The sequence below is a fragment of the Mustelus asterias genome, chromosome 8, assembly GCF_964213995.1.
Source record: "Mustelus asterias chromosome 8, sMusAst1.hap1.1, whole genome shotgun sequence".
In the NCBI taxonomy this organism is placed as follows: Eukaryota; Metazoa; Chordata; class Chondrichthyes; order Carcharhiniformes; family Triakidae; genus Mustelus; species Mustelus asterias.
Genome location: NC_135808.1, coordinates 90,633,220 through 90,648,477, shown reverse-complemented (window position 1 = coordinate 90,648,477; position 15,258 = coordinate 90,633,220). Strand labels below are relative to the sequence as shown.

The following is a 15,258-nucleotide window of genomic DNA, read 5'->3' as shown; positions in this document are numbered from 1 at the left end:
TGGACAACATACATTAACTCAAAGATCTGTCTGTTGCCTTACTGCATGGTTCAAGGGTCATGCCAATGACCAGGAGTCAGACTCTCCCTGCTCCCTGAAGTGGAGTATCCATTGTTCAAATCCAACAATCTTGGAGCCGTGGTTCCTTGTCTGATGGGACTGTCCCCGTGCCACCTGAATCTAATTTGAAATTTGCTAGATGACCATTTACCAGGATGTCAGCATTCCAAATTGAAGAACTGCATTCCCTAATGTGCGTCTTCTGGGTCTTCAGTCTCAACCTCGTGGATTACCTTGGGGATGTCTGTGCGGTTCTGGAGTTTTGACTTGCACAGTTTACCAAAGTGTCCCTACCTGTTGCAGTGGAAGCATGGGGCAGTATTCACAGAACACTGTTCTTTCCTGCGAGGCCACTTTGCACCACATCGGTGGCAAGGTCAATCTGTTGGGTGGTTCAGGAATTGCTTTCTTTGAATTGGGTGGTCCCTGTTTTTCTGTGATCTGATATGTTGGACTAAGGGTTGGGTTCTGGCCCACATGGTGTTCTCTCCTCTTAGGATGGTCCTATGTTGTTCACATGAAAGGTTACAGAGATATGGAGGGGCTAAGACATTGAAGGATTTGAAACGTGCATCTAAATGTATTTGTGTGTGGATGCTTTAGAGATCCTGCAGCCTCTGTGAAACCCTGGTGTTGAAGTTCAGGGTGGCCATTACTTTCACAGCTACCAGAAATTGATGCCTTCCCAGTCCCCATGGTGCTAATTCCTGGAGAATGTTTCAAATGTCAATCACCAGATCCCTGGGCATGCAAAGTCATCAATGGCACCGGTTATCGCTTATCTGGAGATAAGACATACAAATTCTGTAGATCCTGGATCTTGCAAGCCACCTACGCATGATATCTTAGTGAGCCTCATCCTTTGTATCCAGGGAAGGCCCTGCTGATCCTTGGCCTTAAGGGCATTGCTCCTCCCTTTTTGTGATCGAAGTGCCTCGGACACAATCTTCCCCTTCTTCTCTCCTGCCTTTAAACTATGGTGCAGGCAGCGATAAATCCTGGCTCCATCTTCTTGCTGATCTCTTCTCTGCAGTGTTGATGAGAAACAGACAAGTGTCAGAATTAGTTTCGAAAGATCCTGTTCCTGTCAATGATTGGTCAGTGAATGTGGGTGCAAGAGCTTTGTTCCTGTGCGGGAGAGTACTTGCCCCAGAAATGATGGCCAATGGAGTGTGGGTCAAGGCCTCCCCTACCCGCCCCCCCCACAACCCAGTGCAGCCCCTCCTCCTGAATGATGTCACTTGCCCTGCTTCCCCAATGCAGCCTTTGCTCTGCTCCCCCTTCTCCCCCCTTTCTCAGTACAGGCCTGGCTCTGTAGCCCAAGAAAAGTAAACCCCACTTTACCACTGATCTGCTAGGTGGAGACTTGCCTGTGACATTCCCCCCCCCATGAAAGTGATGTGGTGCTGCCTGCAAAATTGATTTCTGTGAGAGAGGGCTGCATGATGCCAGGTCAAAAGTGAATGTCACTTAAAAACTGTTGTGAAACACATCATTCTAATTGCATGCAGATGTGTCTGGACAACCCAGTGTGGGAAATGATTCTGGCAGAGAGACTTTATAATGGCATGCAATAATTTTAAAATTACGTTCCTGGTGTGCCATGGTGGGTAATGTAGCCTGCCACTGATAGCTGGAGTGCACAATCAGGACCTGGCTTTATGATGCCATAAACTGATTTTTGGCTTTCTCACAACGTTTACCACTCCCACCTGCCATGATGCGCACCATGAATGGGAGCAGAAACTCCCTTAATCTCAGAATTGTTTTCCACAATGAGGATTTTTCCCCAGATGTTTTCTCTTTTCAATCCACACTTCTGCATAATGAATTACAGGGTCATGCTGCCCATACCTGCTCTCCTTCTCCCAGATCCTGGCAGATTAATTGATCTGTGAGTTTGCAGGGATATCTTAAACCCTTCCCCTCTCAAAGCCTATCTCTAAGGCAATGTGAGTCACATGGACATTGTATCCAGATCAAAATGCTGATCAGCGATACTTGAGACCAAAACTCTGACCTTGGAAGTAAATGGACATTTCACAGCTGTTTACAGCCCACCATTCTCAGAACTTTTCTGCGACTTTTAGAGACTTGTGGTCTATTCACTGTCAGCACACAGCCTGGTGACATTGTCTCCAAGTGTAAAAACCTTGGGCGGAACTCTCCGGCCGCACTGGCCTAAAAGCTGGAAATTCTCACCCGACCGTCAATGACGTTTCATATTCTCTACAACCCGCCCGCTAAAATTCCAGTGGTGGGCAGGATGGGAGAATTCCGGCCCTTGTACCTTCTTCCCACTAAAACATCTCAAAAAATCAAACCACCCAGGTTTGCTGCCAGGCAGACTTCAGAGCAGGTCACATGACCGCCTTCATTTTACATTAAAATAAAGATTCAGTCCTAAGACATAACAATCTTATAAGCCTCATAATTGTAACATTATACATCATTAAATATCTATATATTCCATCATACATAAAGCATATTTATAATCGCTTCATAAGATAAATAAACATTCTTCATAAGTTTAGTAAAAAATACCTTTTTAAAACATGACCCCGAAAGTATTGGTAGGCACCATGTTCCTTGGAGGATAAAATCATAGAATTCCTACAACACAGAAGGAGGCCATTCAGCCTTTCAAGCCTGCATCAACAATAATTCCACTCAAGTCCTATCCCTCTAACCCCGTGACACTAAGGGGCAATTTAGCACGGTCAATCCACCGAACTTGCACACCTTTGGACTGTGGGAGGAAACTGGAGCACCCGAAGGAAACCCATGCAGATACGGGGAGAATGTACAAACTCCACACAGACATTCACTCAAGGCTGAAATTGAACCCAGGTCCCTGGTACTGTTGGGCAGCAGTGCTAACCACTGTGCCACAATGCTGCCAATGTAATGTAGGGTACCTGCTACTGCAGTAATGTTAGTAAGTTCAGTATGAATGCTAGGGTTTGTGAAGAATATTATGATGCTCAATGGCAAACAATTTTGTTCCTCCCAGTATTTCTGTTTCAAAGATCCCACTCTTTTAATGTCCAGGTCATCACACCAGCCTCATGAGACTTACCCATACCAGTCATACATCAGCATCTAATCTCTAATTTGGAGTCCTTGCCCCTGACCTTGAGATTCATCCACAACAATGACCTTATAAGGAGCAAGCCGAGGATCCATCCTGACAGCACCATTCCAGAAACTTGGATACAGATCTGAAATCTGACATATTCAGATCACTGCATATTTTCCAAACATTTTGACAAGATTCCTGCCAAAATTACTTTGGTAGCTTGTCAGAACAGCCTCTGATTTTCCAGGCCATAGTGAATTATACAACACTGCAGGATTCAGTGGATAAAACAGATACGCTGAGAAGTTCAGACAGCACCCTTACAACAAAGGATTTTAAAATAGCTGATATTAAAATATTTTCAAGGTCTCTTTTGCATTAGCTGTATTGTTTGAAGGGATAAGATATTCCTCGTTTTGTTCATGAGGAAGACCAATGAGAACGATTTCTCCATTGTTTTACTGTTTGAGAGATAGGAAAGTAATGCATTCCTGTTTTATATCAAATCTAATACAAAAATAGTGAAACATCATATCGTCAATGTGACATTAGTCAACTGATTAAAACCTGACTACCAAAAGTTGCTTTTCTGTGCCTGTCAAAGCTAGTTAGAAAGAGAGTGCACACCAATCTGCACATTTATATCATAATTGGTATCCAACGTGATAGCAAGCTGAGCCTCAAACATCACTTTGTATCCAGTTACAAACCCATCTATTTCCACCTCACTTTCTGCCACTATTCCACCTCAGCTCCTCCACAACTGCAATCCTTCCCACCTTTTGACGCAGTGGCCGGGATTGTACCGGCCTGCCCCGCCCATTGATGGGTGGAGCGAGCTGGTGAAATTGCGCGAGAGCCGAGAAATCAGGATCACGCCCGAGTTCTCAGCTCTCGCGATCTTACGAGAGCTGGATTTCCGGCGAGGTCAGCCTTTGGCCAGAAATGGGCGGGAGGCTGAATAAATTGTGGTAATATATTTAAATGTTTATCTACATCTGTTTGGTGTGCCCGGCGCTGAATCATCTGCCCTCATTTTATGGCCTCGCCGGGAGAGGTTCTCTCCAGCAGGGAAAGTACCTGCTCTCTATGAATGGGGAACAGTCCTTTTGGCCTCACCGGAGGCCATTGGGGCCCCCCAGGGAGGCCAAGGGCAAGGGGTGGTACCCCTTGAGCAGTGCCAGCCTGGCACCTTGGCAGTGCCAGGGGGCAGAGCCTCTGTGGGCAGGGCCAGGGGGAGCCTAAGGGGGCAAGGCCCATGGGGCAGTGCCTATAGTGGTGTGGCCTGAAAGGGATGGAGTCTGAAAGGGGCAGCTTGATCAGGGAGGGAGGGGGGCCACTGCGCACTCTGCCTGTGATCGGACTTGTGGGGGGGAGGGTGGCTCGCTGCCACTCTGCAGGCAATCAGATCGGGGAGTGGAGGGGGGCACAATCAGACTGGGCAGTGGGGCACCAGAGGGGGCTAGATGTCCGAGCAGTGTAGGGCTCGCGATTGGCCGTGGGCTCTGCGATTGCGGAGGGGTGAGGTTGGTTCAGGCTGGCTCCAGCAGCTGGGACTTGACATCTCTCTGTCCGTTTGCCAGACCCCTGCTATTAGAATTGCGCATGTGCAGAATCAGAGGTCGGTACATGTGCAATAGCTCCCTCTTCTGGCTGGCTGGCGAATTAAGCCAGCCCACTGCTTGCAGCAGCTGGAAACAGTCTCGCCCATATTTGTAATGTCTAGCTCTTTAAAATTGGGTGTGAAAACTCACCCAAAAAACGGATCAGGAATTCTTCCATTTTCATGCTAGCTGGACACTTAAAATCATTCTCGTAAAATTCTGCCCAAGGTTTCTCTTGTCCTTCTCACTGGTCTCTCATCCAAAATGTAGCTGTCTGTACACTGTCCTGCACTAAGTCACATAGGCCCCTTTCACTTGGCTTTGCTGATCTACATTGACTCAATGGGTGAGATCTTATCGGCTTGCCACACCAGTCAATCAGCAGTGGACGTGATTTATTTAGATTTCCAGAAGGCCTTTGACAAGGTGCCGCATAGGAGACTGTTAAATAAGTTAAGAGCCCGTGGTGTTAAGGGTAAGATCCTGGCATGGATAGAGGATTGGTTGACTGGCAGAAGGCAGAGAGTGGGGATAAAGGGGCCTTTTTCAGGATGGCAGCCGGTGACTAGTAGTGTGCCTCAGGGGTCAGTGCTGGGACCACAACTTTTCACAATATACATTAACGATTTGGAGGAAGGAACTGAAGGCACTGTTGCTAGGTTTGCAGATGATACAAAGATATGTAGAGGGACAGGTAGTATTGAGGAAGCAGGGGGGCTGCAGAAGGACTTGGACAGGTTAGGAGAGGTACATTGGGGAAACCATGCAGACGCTACGACAACGGATGAATGAACACCGCTCGACAATCACCAGGCAAGACTGTTCTCTTCCTGTTGGGGAACACTTCAGTGGTCACGGGCATTTGGCCTCTGATCTTCGGGTAAGCGTTCTCCAAGGTGCCCTTCATGACATAAGAACATAAGAACATAAGAAATAGGAGCAGGAGTAGGCCATCTAGCCCCTCGAGCCTGCCCCGCCATTCAATAAGATCATGGCTGATCTGATAATGGTTTAGTTCCACTTACCCGCCCGCTCCCCATAACCCTTAATTCCCTTATTGATCAGAAATCTATCTCTCTGCGACTTAAACATATTTAACGAGGTAGCCTCCACTGCTTCAATGGGCAGAGAATTCCAGAGATTCACTATCCTCTGAGAGAAGAAGTTCCTCCTCAACTCTGTTCTAAACTGACTCCCCCTTATTTTGAGGCTGTGTCCTCTAGTTCTTGTTTCCTTTCTAAATGGAAAGAATCTCTCTGCCTCTACCCTGTCTAGCCCCCTTCATTATCTTATACGTCTCTATAAGATCTCCCCTCAGCCTTCTAAACTCCAATGAGTACAGGCCCAATCTACTCAATCTCTCCTCATAAGCTAACCCCCTCATCTCCGGTATCAACCTGGTGCACCTTCTCTGTACTCCCTCCAAGGCCAATATATCCTACCGCAAATAAGGGGACCAAAATTGCACACAGTACTCTAGTTGCGGCTTCACCAGTACCTTGTACAATTGCAGCATGACCTCCCTGCTTTTATACTTCATCCCCTTTGCGATAAAGGCCAACATTCCATTTGCTTCTTGATCACCTGCTGCATCTGCAAACTGAGTTTTTGCGATTCATGCACAAGGACCCCCAGGTCCCTCTGCACAGTAGCATGTTGTAATTTTTCACCACTTAAATAATAGTCCATTTTACTATTATTCCTTCCAAAGTGGATAACCTCACACTTGTCAACATTATACTCCATCTGCCAGATCCTTGCCCACTCACTTAGCCTATCCAAATCTCTCTGCGGACTTTCCGCATCCTCCACGCAATTCGCCTTCCCACTCATCTTTGTGTCATCCACAAACTTTGTTACCCTACACTTGGTCCCCTCCTCCAGATCGTCTATGTATATGATAAACAGTTGAGGCCCCAGCACCGATCCCTGCGGCATGCCACTAATCACCAACTGCCAACCAGAAAAGTACCCATTTATTCCAACTCTCTGCTTCCTGTTAGATAGCCAATCCTCAATCCATGCTAACACTTTACCCCCAACTCCGTGTACCTTAATCTTCTGCAGCAACCTTTTGTGAGGCACCTTATCGAACACAACACACACATGAACACGACACACGACAACGCAGAGTCGCAGAGCAGAGACTGATAGCCAGGTTCCGCACACGTGAGGACGGCCTCAACCCGGATCTTGGGTTCATGTTACACTATCTGTAACCCCCACGACTTGCCTGGACTTGCAAATTCTCACTAACTGTCCTGTCTGGAGACAATGCACATCTCTTTAACCTGTGCTTAATGCTCTCTCCACTCACATTGTCTGTACTTTTAAGACTTGATCAGCTGTAAAGACTCGCATTCCAATCATTATTCTGTAAATTGAGTTTGTGTCTTTATGTGCCCTGTTTGTGAACAGATCTCCCACTCACCTGACGAAGGAGCAGCGCGCCGAAAGCTAGTGGCGTTTGCTACCAAATAAACCTGTTGGACTTTAACCTGGTGTTGTGAGACATCTTACTGTATAGTTATATGGAGCAGATCTTCATGTTTTATTCTCAAAAGATCACGGTTTACAGTAGATTTCTCTTTCCAGGATGGTTACTTTGCAAATCTGGGCACAGTACCTTCGAGGGAGAGAGAGAAAGAAAGAGAGAGAGAGGCAGGAAACAGCTTTTTGCAGTCTTTTAGTGTAGAATTCTGATCTCTAATCTCTCTACCTTGGTGAACACCATGGCACGGTAGCACAGTGGTTAGCAATGCTGCTTCACAGCGCCAGCGACCTGGGTTTGATTCCCGGCTTGGGTCACTGTCTATGTGAGTTTGCACGTTCTCCCCGTGTCTGCATGGGTTTCCTCCAGGTGCTCCGGTTTCCTCCCACATTCTGAAAGACGTGATGATTAGGTGCATTGACCCGAACAGGTGCCGGACTGTGGTGACTAGGGGAATTTCACAGGAACGTCATTGTAATGTTAATGTAAGCCTTACTTGTGACTAATAAATAAACTTTACAACTTTACAATTCTTAAAGTCAAACAAAGAACAAAGAAAATTACAGCACAGGAACAGGCCCTTCAACCCTCCAAGGCTGCACTGACCATGCTACCCATCTGAACTAAAACCCCCTACCCTTCCGGGGACCATATCCCTCTATCCGTATCCTATCCATGTATTTGTCAAGACGCCCCTTAAAAGTCACTATCGTATCTGCTTCCACTACCTCCCCTGGCAGCGAGTTCCAGGCACCCACCACCCTCTGTGTAAAAAACTTGCCGCGTACATCTAGACATCCTGCTGGATGTCTATTCCAAAGGAATTTGATTAATCCATGTTTTTTGAACAGGTAATTGAATTTTGATGTCTCATCTCAAACTTTTGAAAAGTTTCAGTATCGTGCAAAAACCAACAGTGGATGGGGTCTTTCACACTCCTTAGGGGGCTTGAGTGTCTGTTCCTTTTCAACCCACTTGGGTGGAATGCAAGTTTGTATATTGTGGCTGGCTGGCAGTCCTCCAGTCTTAATATGTTTTTAAAAAAGTAAAATCCAGCCAGAAAAAGAATTCGAAATTGTATTTTTTTAAAACGAGAAAGCACATTTAGCAAGGTGGGAATGATTGCTAAGCAGGATTTTGTTGGGGACAGAGTATGTAGAGTTTTAGATAACCTGCAGTTTGTGCAGAATGGGGTATTAGAACTGAGTTTTATTCTAATTATCCGCACTGTGAATTTTGCAATCGAGCAAAAATAGGTTCAACAGGAATCAATCCCTTCCCCACCGTCTCACCCATTGATGGGACAGCAGCTAAGGACCTTTCCCGGTTTCCACCAGTAGATGGTAGACAAACGATGCGGAAATGTATGACAGTAAACAAAATACACTGTAAAAGGAACATAAAAATGCATCTCATTCCACTTCCCTTCCTCGTCAAATTACATTGAAACATTGTAACTTTTTATTTCATGTTGCAATACTTTGCAAAACATACGAAACGCAGGGAAGTCTCGTTATTCCCGAGACTCGAGCTGTCAAATTCAGAGGATGGGAGTCCGCATTTACTGCTGCACAACCGAAATTTTAAAAAGGAGGTAAATCTCATTTAAAATGCGGACAATGGGCAGGAAAGTGTCCATTGATGAAATGTGCATTGAGGAGGATATATGGAGCTGCCTTGTCCGGGGAGGGTTATTTGATCTCTGTGTGTGTGTGTGCAGCTTTAAAGGGCAGCGCTGCTGACACTGAACCTTGTTCCTGTTGAAACTCTCTCCGCTGCGGAAGATGGCAGCCGCCAAGGGCAGGGTGTTTGTGGTGGGAGTGGGAATGACCAAGGTATTTGTGTTCACTCGATTACAGGGGAGAAAAAAACGGAGGGGGTTCGTTTGCGCCCTGTGTATGTGTTGTGGGAAAGCGACTGACATCCATGGCTTTGTCTCCCAGACAGAATCCCTTCCTTGTATAACTTTAAATGTAGCCTGCACACTGATGCCTGTAGCACAGAAGCAGCCAGGATGCTATGCATGTCCCCTGAGGGCGGCACGGTGGCACAGTGGTTAGCACTGCTGCCTCCACAGCGCCAGGGACCCGGGTTCGATTCCCGGCTTGGGTCACTGTCTGTGCGGAGTCCGCACGTTCTCCCCGTGTCTGCGTGGGTTTCCTCCGGGTGCTCTGGTTTCCTCCCACAGTCCGAAAGACGTGCTGGTTAGGTGCATTGGTCATGCTAAATTCCCCCGCAGTGTGCCGGAAGAGGGGCTGGAATGTGGCGACTAGGGGATTTTCACAGTAACTTCATTGCAGTGTAAGCCTACTTGTGACACTACTAAATAAAACTTAAATAAATTCACTGCCACACAAACCGTGCAAGTTTCATCTTTTCACACCTGAATCTGCCTATCAGCTTTTCTCAGCATGAGGGCCATTCGGTGCTGTAAAAATTGTATGACAATTCCACTGTCACACAAATCAGGGGATTTGGTATATAAATAGAGTTTTCCCCTCCTCACCCCCACCACCATAAGCCAGTGTGGGTTGACAGTTTGTAAATATTCTTCTAATTTATTTGTAGCTTAAACACTTAGCCTGAAAATGCTTTTGAAAATCTCTTTTTTTTAAAGAAGTTATACCAGGTTGCTATGTATCTCTGTTTCAATGTTATTTGTGCCCCAAACAAACTGTAACAAACAAAAATTAAGGGAAATTTAACAAATTGAATCAAATGTTTATTCCAATGGGTGGCGAAGTACGCCAATCCCTCCGGTGTCCACTGGTCACTGAAGGCCCAAGTGGACCAGTGGACACTGCACGCTCCATCTCCAGGAAGACCTGGGCATAGGCTTTACCATTGCCTGGACATGTGACTACTCTGGTCATGCCAGGGTCAGTCCTGTGAGGAGGTCCTCTGGAACACTCTTTGCACCATGTGGCCAAACATTGAGGTGCACCCCCCCTCTCTCCCCCCCGCCCCCCCCCATATAGTGAAACAGGGCTACAACCTCACACGCTACATGTATAATAAAACAGATTCCTCCAAGTCGCAGAAATTGCATGTGGCTTCAGGCCTTTGAATTTAAGGCTACAATGACAGTGATTGGGAGTCATGATGTGGAGATGCCGGCGTTGGACTGGGGTAAACACAGTAAGAAGTCTCACCTGACGAAGGAGCAGCGCTCCGAAAGCTAGTGGCTTTTGCTACCAGATAAACTTGTTGGACTTTAACCTGGTGTTGTGAGACTTCTTACTGTGATTGGGATATCCAGTAGCTGGTGGAAGGTTTAGTTCATTACAGGTTGGCCAGTTTGTTTTTGCTGGCACACAGCAGGTAAAACTTTGCTGCAGAGTCTGGAGCAGAGAGTAGTTTTATTTCTTGGAATTAGGGAGAAAAAGTGCTCCAAGCAAGCCTGATCGTCAGGGAGAATCAAAAGTGCAGCATTCAATTTATAAAGAGCTAAATAATGTTTTCCATCTGTCTCCATTTTGTTAAGGTCCAGCACTAGCCCTCGTTACTCATACAGCCTTGTTACTCCTGGCTAGAAATTGGGCAGTTCAGACAGAATCTACTTGACATCAGTTAGTGAACCTTAGCGAAAGTGTGATCTGTCATTTCTTTTCCACCAGTTTGAAAAGCCTGGGGCTCTGGGAGATGTTGACTATCCCGACATGGCCAAGGAAGCAGGTATTAGAATAATTTTGAATCTTTTGTTCTGAACATGTGAAACCAGAGAAATTGGACAATTGAAACAAACATGGTATCACAATGTTTTAAAACCCGGGAATTACACCTGAATTTCACAAGTTAAAATTGAAGTTTGAAAATAAGAAATGTTCATTGTTTGGAGTTGATCCCAGAGGCAAGACCAGTGATTCAGGTTTAATGGCTGCTTGCTTTCTTATGCTTCTGAGATCTGACTGGATGATATCAAGTGGTTAGCATGTAAAGTGGACCAATTTGGAAAACTATACAGAACTCTGCACTGATCTATCCATACAGATAAAATATTTGGTCAATAAGATATATATTTAAAATGAATGTATAGTGAAATCGATTTGAAGTTAAAATAATTTAATCTTGGGGTTCAAACCTTGCACTACTAAAACTTAGGGTGAGACATGTGGTTACCAGGCATTATATTGGGAGAAAGTTTGCTTAAGTCAATAATGCAGAAGCTGCACTTGATCTTATGAGTGGACAGAATGCTCAAACTGATTGTAGCATGTGCCAGTTATACTGTCACATCTCTGCAATTAGTTCCAGACCTGTTGTCTTCGACAGATCAACCTTTCTTTTGGTATCTTTAAGTACTTCAATTCTAATCATAAAAGCCAATTCAAATTAAATCCAATCATGGTCCCCACATGAGGGACAAACCAGATCCAAGCTGACAAGACAAGACTTTGCATCCTACCTCAGGCTTGATCAAACAAGATCCAAGCTGACAGAATGAGGCATTGCACCCCCTCCCGGGCTTGATCTAATGCTTCATCTTAACTAAAAGGTTGAGACGGCTTTGAAAAATTGCATCAGGTCAAGCCTCAGTTTAATTTCGTTGGCTACCCTGATCCAATACTCTACCCTAGCTTTACCTGATGAAGGAGCAGTGCTCCGAAAGCTCATGATTCCAATAAACTTGGACTTTAACCTAACTTAGGCAAACCACGATCGCAGGCATCGGCACATCTGGATTGCAATCGGCTAGCCTCGACCCTTGCTGACCGTGGTGTCACCCCTGCCAGGGACTTCAAAGATTGGTTTTTGTGATTACAGGAACTATGTTGGCTCCCTATGTTATAGCACAGTACTCCTAATGTAATAAAATGCAGTAGTAGGTTCTTATAAGCAAGTGATGGTTTGCTCTTGCTGTTTGATACGTATCTGACGAGTGAGATCATGGGCAAGATTTTACAGCCTTGCTTGTCCTGAAACCGTAAAATCCCACCCGAGGTCAACAGACCTTCCCATCGTCCACCCCTCGCCCGTTCCGATTCCCGTGGTGGGCGGGGTGATAAAATTCCGGCCCATTTGTTTCTAATCACCGTCATAGTCGATTCACAACTGTTTAATAGATTAGTAACACTGATGTGTTTGAATTTGAGAAATTCTGCAGAGCAGAAAATTCATTGTCTTTTTTCCGTTATAGCTCAGAAGGCATTGGCTGATGCTGGCATTGCATATTCTGCTGTGGAACAAGCTTGCGTGGGCTATGTGTACGGTGAGGGAACTCTTTCACCCAATTACTTCATTTCATTATCTTGTAGCTTATCAATGTTTGGGAGGAAATGCCAGTAAAGACCAGGTTGTAAAGGTTGTAAATCACATGCCTTGTGTTGTATTCAATCACAATGTTGTGAATTTCTTTGGCGTTGCTTCCACTTTGCTGCCTTAACTTTGCTAGAAGTAATTTACACTCTTAAATTGGCCTTCATATTTTTTACATCGCAACAATGATTACGCTTCAAAAATAATTTATTGTCTGTGGCACATCCTGAGGTTGTGAAAAATGCTATATAAATGCAAATCTAAATCTGTGAAATATTTCTTTGTACAACGTGGGCATCATTGCCAAGACCAGCATTAATTGCTCATCTCAAATTGTCCTTGAGAAGATGTTGATGAGCCACTTTCTTGAGTACAACTGAGTAGTAGCTTGCTAGGCCATGTCAAAAAATAGTTAAGAATCAACCACATTGCTATGGGTCTGGTACCATATAATAGGCCATTCAGGTAAAGGCAGCAGAGTTTGCTCCCTGAAAGATATTAGTGAAAAGATTTGTTCTGCAACATTGCAGCAACTTCAGGGTCACCTTTCTGATAGCGGCTTTTTATTCCAAATGAGCAATGCATCAATTCCTGTTGGGATGGATGCAGTTGCTCTTCTATCCAAAGATTACTAAGATTCTGTTTTACTTTCCGGTATCAAGATGATGGGCCATAACTTCTGATGGAGAGGGAGTTGAATTGGATTGTCACACCATTTGTAGTTACTTACCTGGAAATTCAGCCATTCCTATCTCATCTACCCTTCCAATTTGGTCCCAGTGAGATCTGTGTCGCACAGCAGGTTCCCAAAGCTTTCTGTCCAGGGCTTCAGTGCTGGAGGAAAAGAGGACGTACCCCTTATTTTAGGCACGAGCTGATGTAAAGTAGGGAAGTTTGAAGGTTTAGCCACTGAGCAGACAGGGAGAAGGTAAGTGGACAGGATTGCTTTTTGGGGAGTGTGGAGGTGGCGTGAACTTCCTTCATGTTAATGTTGTTTCCAGGTCACGGGTCACCTGTTTATTTGGACCAGTATTTCTTATTATCTAAAAATTATAATTGATCCCTCTACAAGTTTCTTAAAAGTCTTTTCAACATTTTTAAATGCCATCACACATTTCCCAAACATTTTAAAGTTCTTGTAAATTTTCCTTACTGTTACTGCTTTTCGGCCGAAGGCCGTCAGATAATTACATTTTCTTTGGTTTTTCACATAGGAAGGAACTTGATTTTAGCTTTACCTGGGATATCCCAAAGTATTTCAAGTACAATAAATTTCTTTTGAAGTTCTGTAATGTTGCACATTTCTATATCGCAAAAACAATGTTTGAAATTATGTGGTTGTTGACCAAGGCATCATGAGAACTCTACCTTTCTACATGCAATGGCAACATAATGGCATGAGCTCTACTACAAGATTCATCTGAATCATTGTAATTGATAGGCAAGTCCTTGGGTTAACATCCCATCTGAAGGACTCTGAAATGTAACTGTGCTATTCCCATGCAAGGCTTATGGAGAAAGTGAAGGGGCATGGGATACAAGGGGACGTTGCTTTGTGGATTCAGAACTGGCTTGCCCACAGAAGGCAAAGAGTGGTTGTAGATGGGTCTTTTTCAGATTGGAGGTTGGTCACCAGTGAGGTGCCCCAGGGATCTGTTCTGGGACCCTTGCTCTTTGTGATTTTTATAAATGACCTGGATGAGGAAGTGGAACGATGGGTTGGCAAGTTTACTGATGACACAAAGGTTGGAGGTGTTGTGGATAGTGTAGAGGGATGTCAGCAGTTGCAATGAGACATAGATAAGATGCAAGACTGGGCGGAGAAGTGGCAGATGGACTTCAACCCAGATAAGTGTGTGGTGGTTCATTTTGGCAGGTTGAATAGGATGGAAGAATATAATATTAAGGGTAAGACGCTTGGCAGTGTGGAAGAACAGAGGGATCTTGGTCCGGGTTCATAGGACGCTCAAAGCGGCATCGCAGGTAGAGGCTGTGGTTAAGAAGGCGTATGGGATACTGGCCTTCATCATTAGAGGAATTGAGTTTAGAAATTGGGAGATAATGCTGCAGCTGTATAGGACCCTGGTCAGACACCACCTGGAGTACTGTGCCTAGTTCTGGTCGCCTCATTACAGAAAGGATGTGGAAGCCATAGAACGGGTGCAGAGGAGATTTACGAGGATGTTGCTGGGATTAAGTGGTATGCCTTATGAGAACAAAGAACAAAGAACAATACAGCACAGGAACAGGCCCTTCGGCCCTCCAAGCCCGCGCCGCTCCCTGGTCCAAACTAGACCATTCTTTTGTATCCCTCCATTCCCACTCCGTTCATATGGCTGTCTAGATAAGTCTTAAACGTTCCAGGCCCCCACCACCCTCTGTGTAAAATATGTCCTTCTGATATCTGTGTTAAACCTCCCCCCCTTCACCTTGAACCTATGACCCCTCATGAATGAGGATAGGTTGAGAGAGCTAGGTCTATTCTCCTTGGAGAGGCGAAGGATGAGAGGTGACCTGATAGAGGTGTATAAGATGTTGAGAGGTGTTGATAGAGTGGATTCTCAGAGGGTTTTACCCAGGGCTGAAATGGTTGTCACAAGAGGCCACAGGTTTAGGGTGCTGGGGAGTAGGTATAGAGGAGATGTTAGGGGTAAGTTTTTCACTCAGAGGTTGGTGGGTGCGTGGAATCGGCTGCCGGTAGTGGTGGTGGAAGCGGATTCGATTGAGTCTTTTAAGAGACTTTTGGACAGGTTCATGGAGGTTAGTAA

The 15,258-nt window shown here is 45.3% G+C and overlaps 1 protein-coding gene across 1 annotated transcript in view; it reads left to right on the top strand.

The window, feature by feature from the left end:
• Positions 1–8,874: 8,874 nt before the first annotated feature.
• scp2a (sterol carrier protein 2a) overlaps positions 8,875–15,258 on the top strand; it is a 103,586-nt gene continuing 97,202 nt past the window's right edge. The window contains exons 1-3 of the mRNA XM_078218474.1: positions 8,875–9,069; positions 10,852–10,909; positions 12,372–12,443. Coding sequence (XP_078074600.1) covers positions 9,019–9,069; positions 10,852–10,909; positions 12,372–12,443 — 181 coding nt within the window. The 5' untranslated portion in view covers positions 8,875–9,018. The remainder of the gene's footprint in view (positions 9,070–10,851; positions 10,910–12,371; positions 12,444–15,258) is intronic.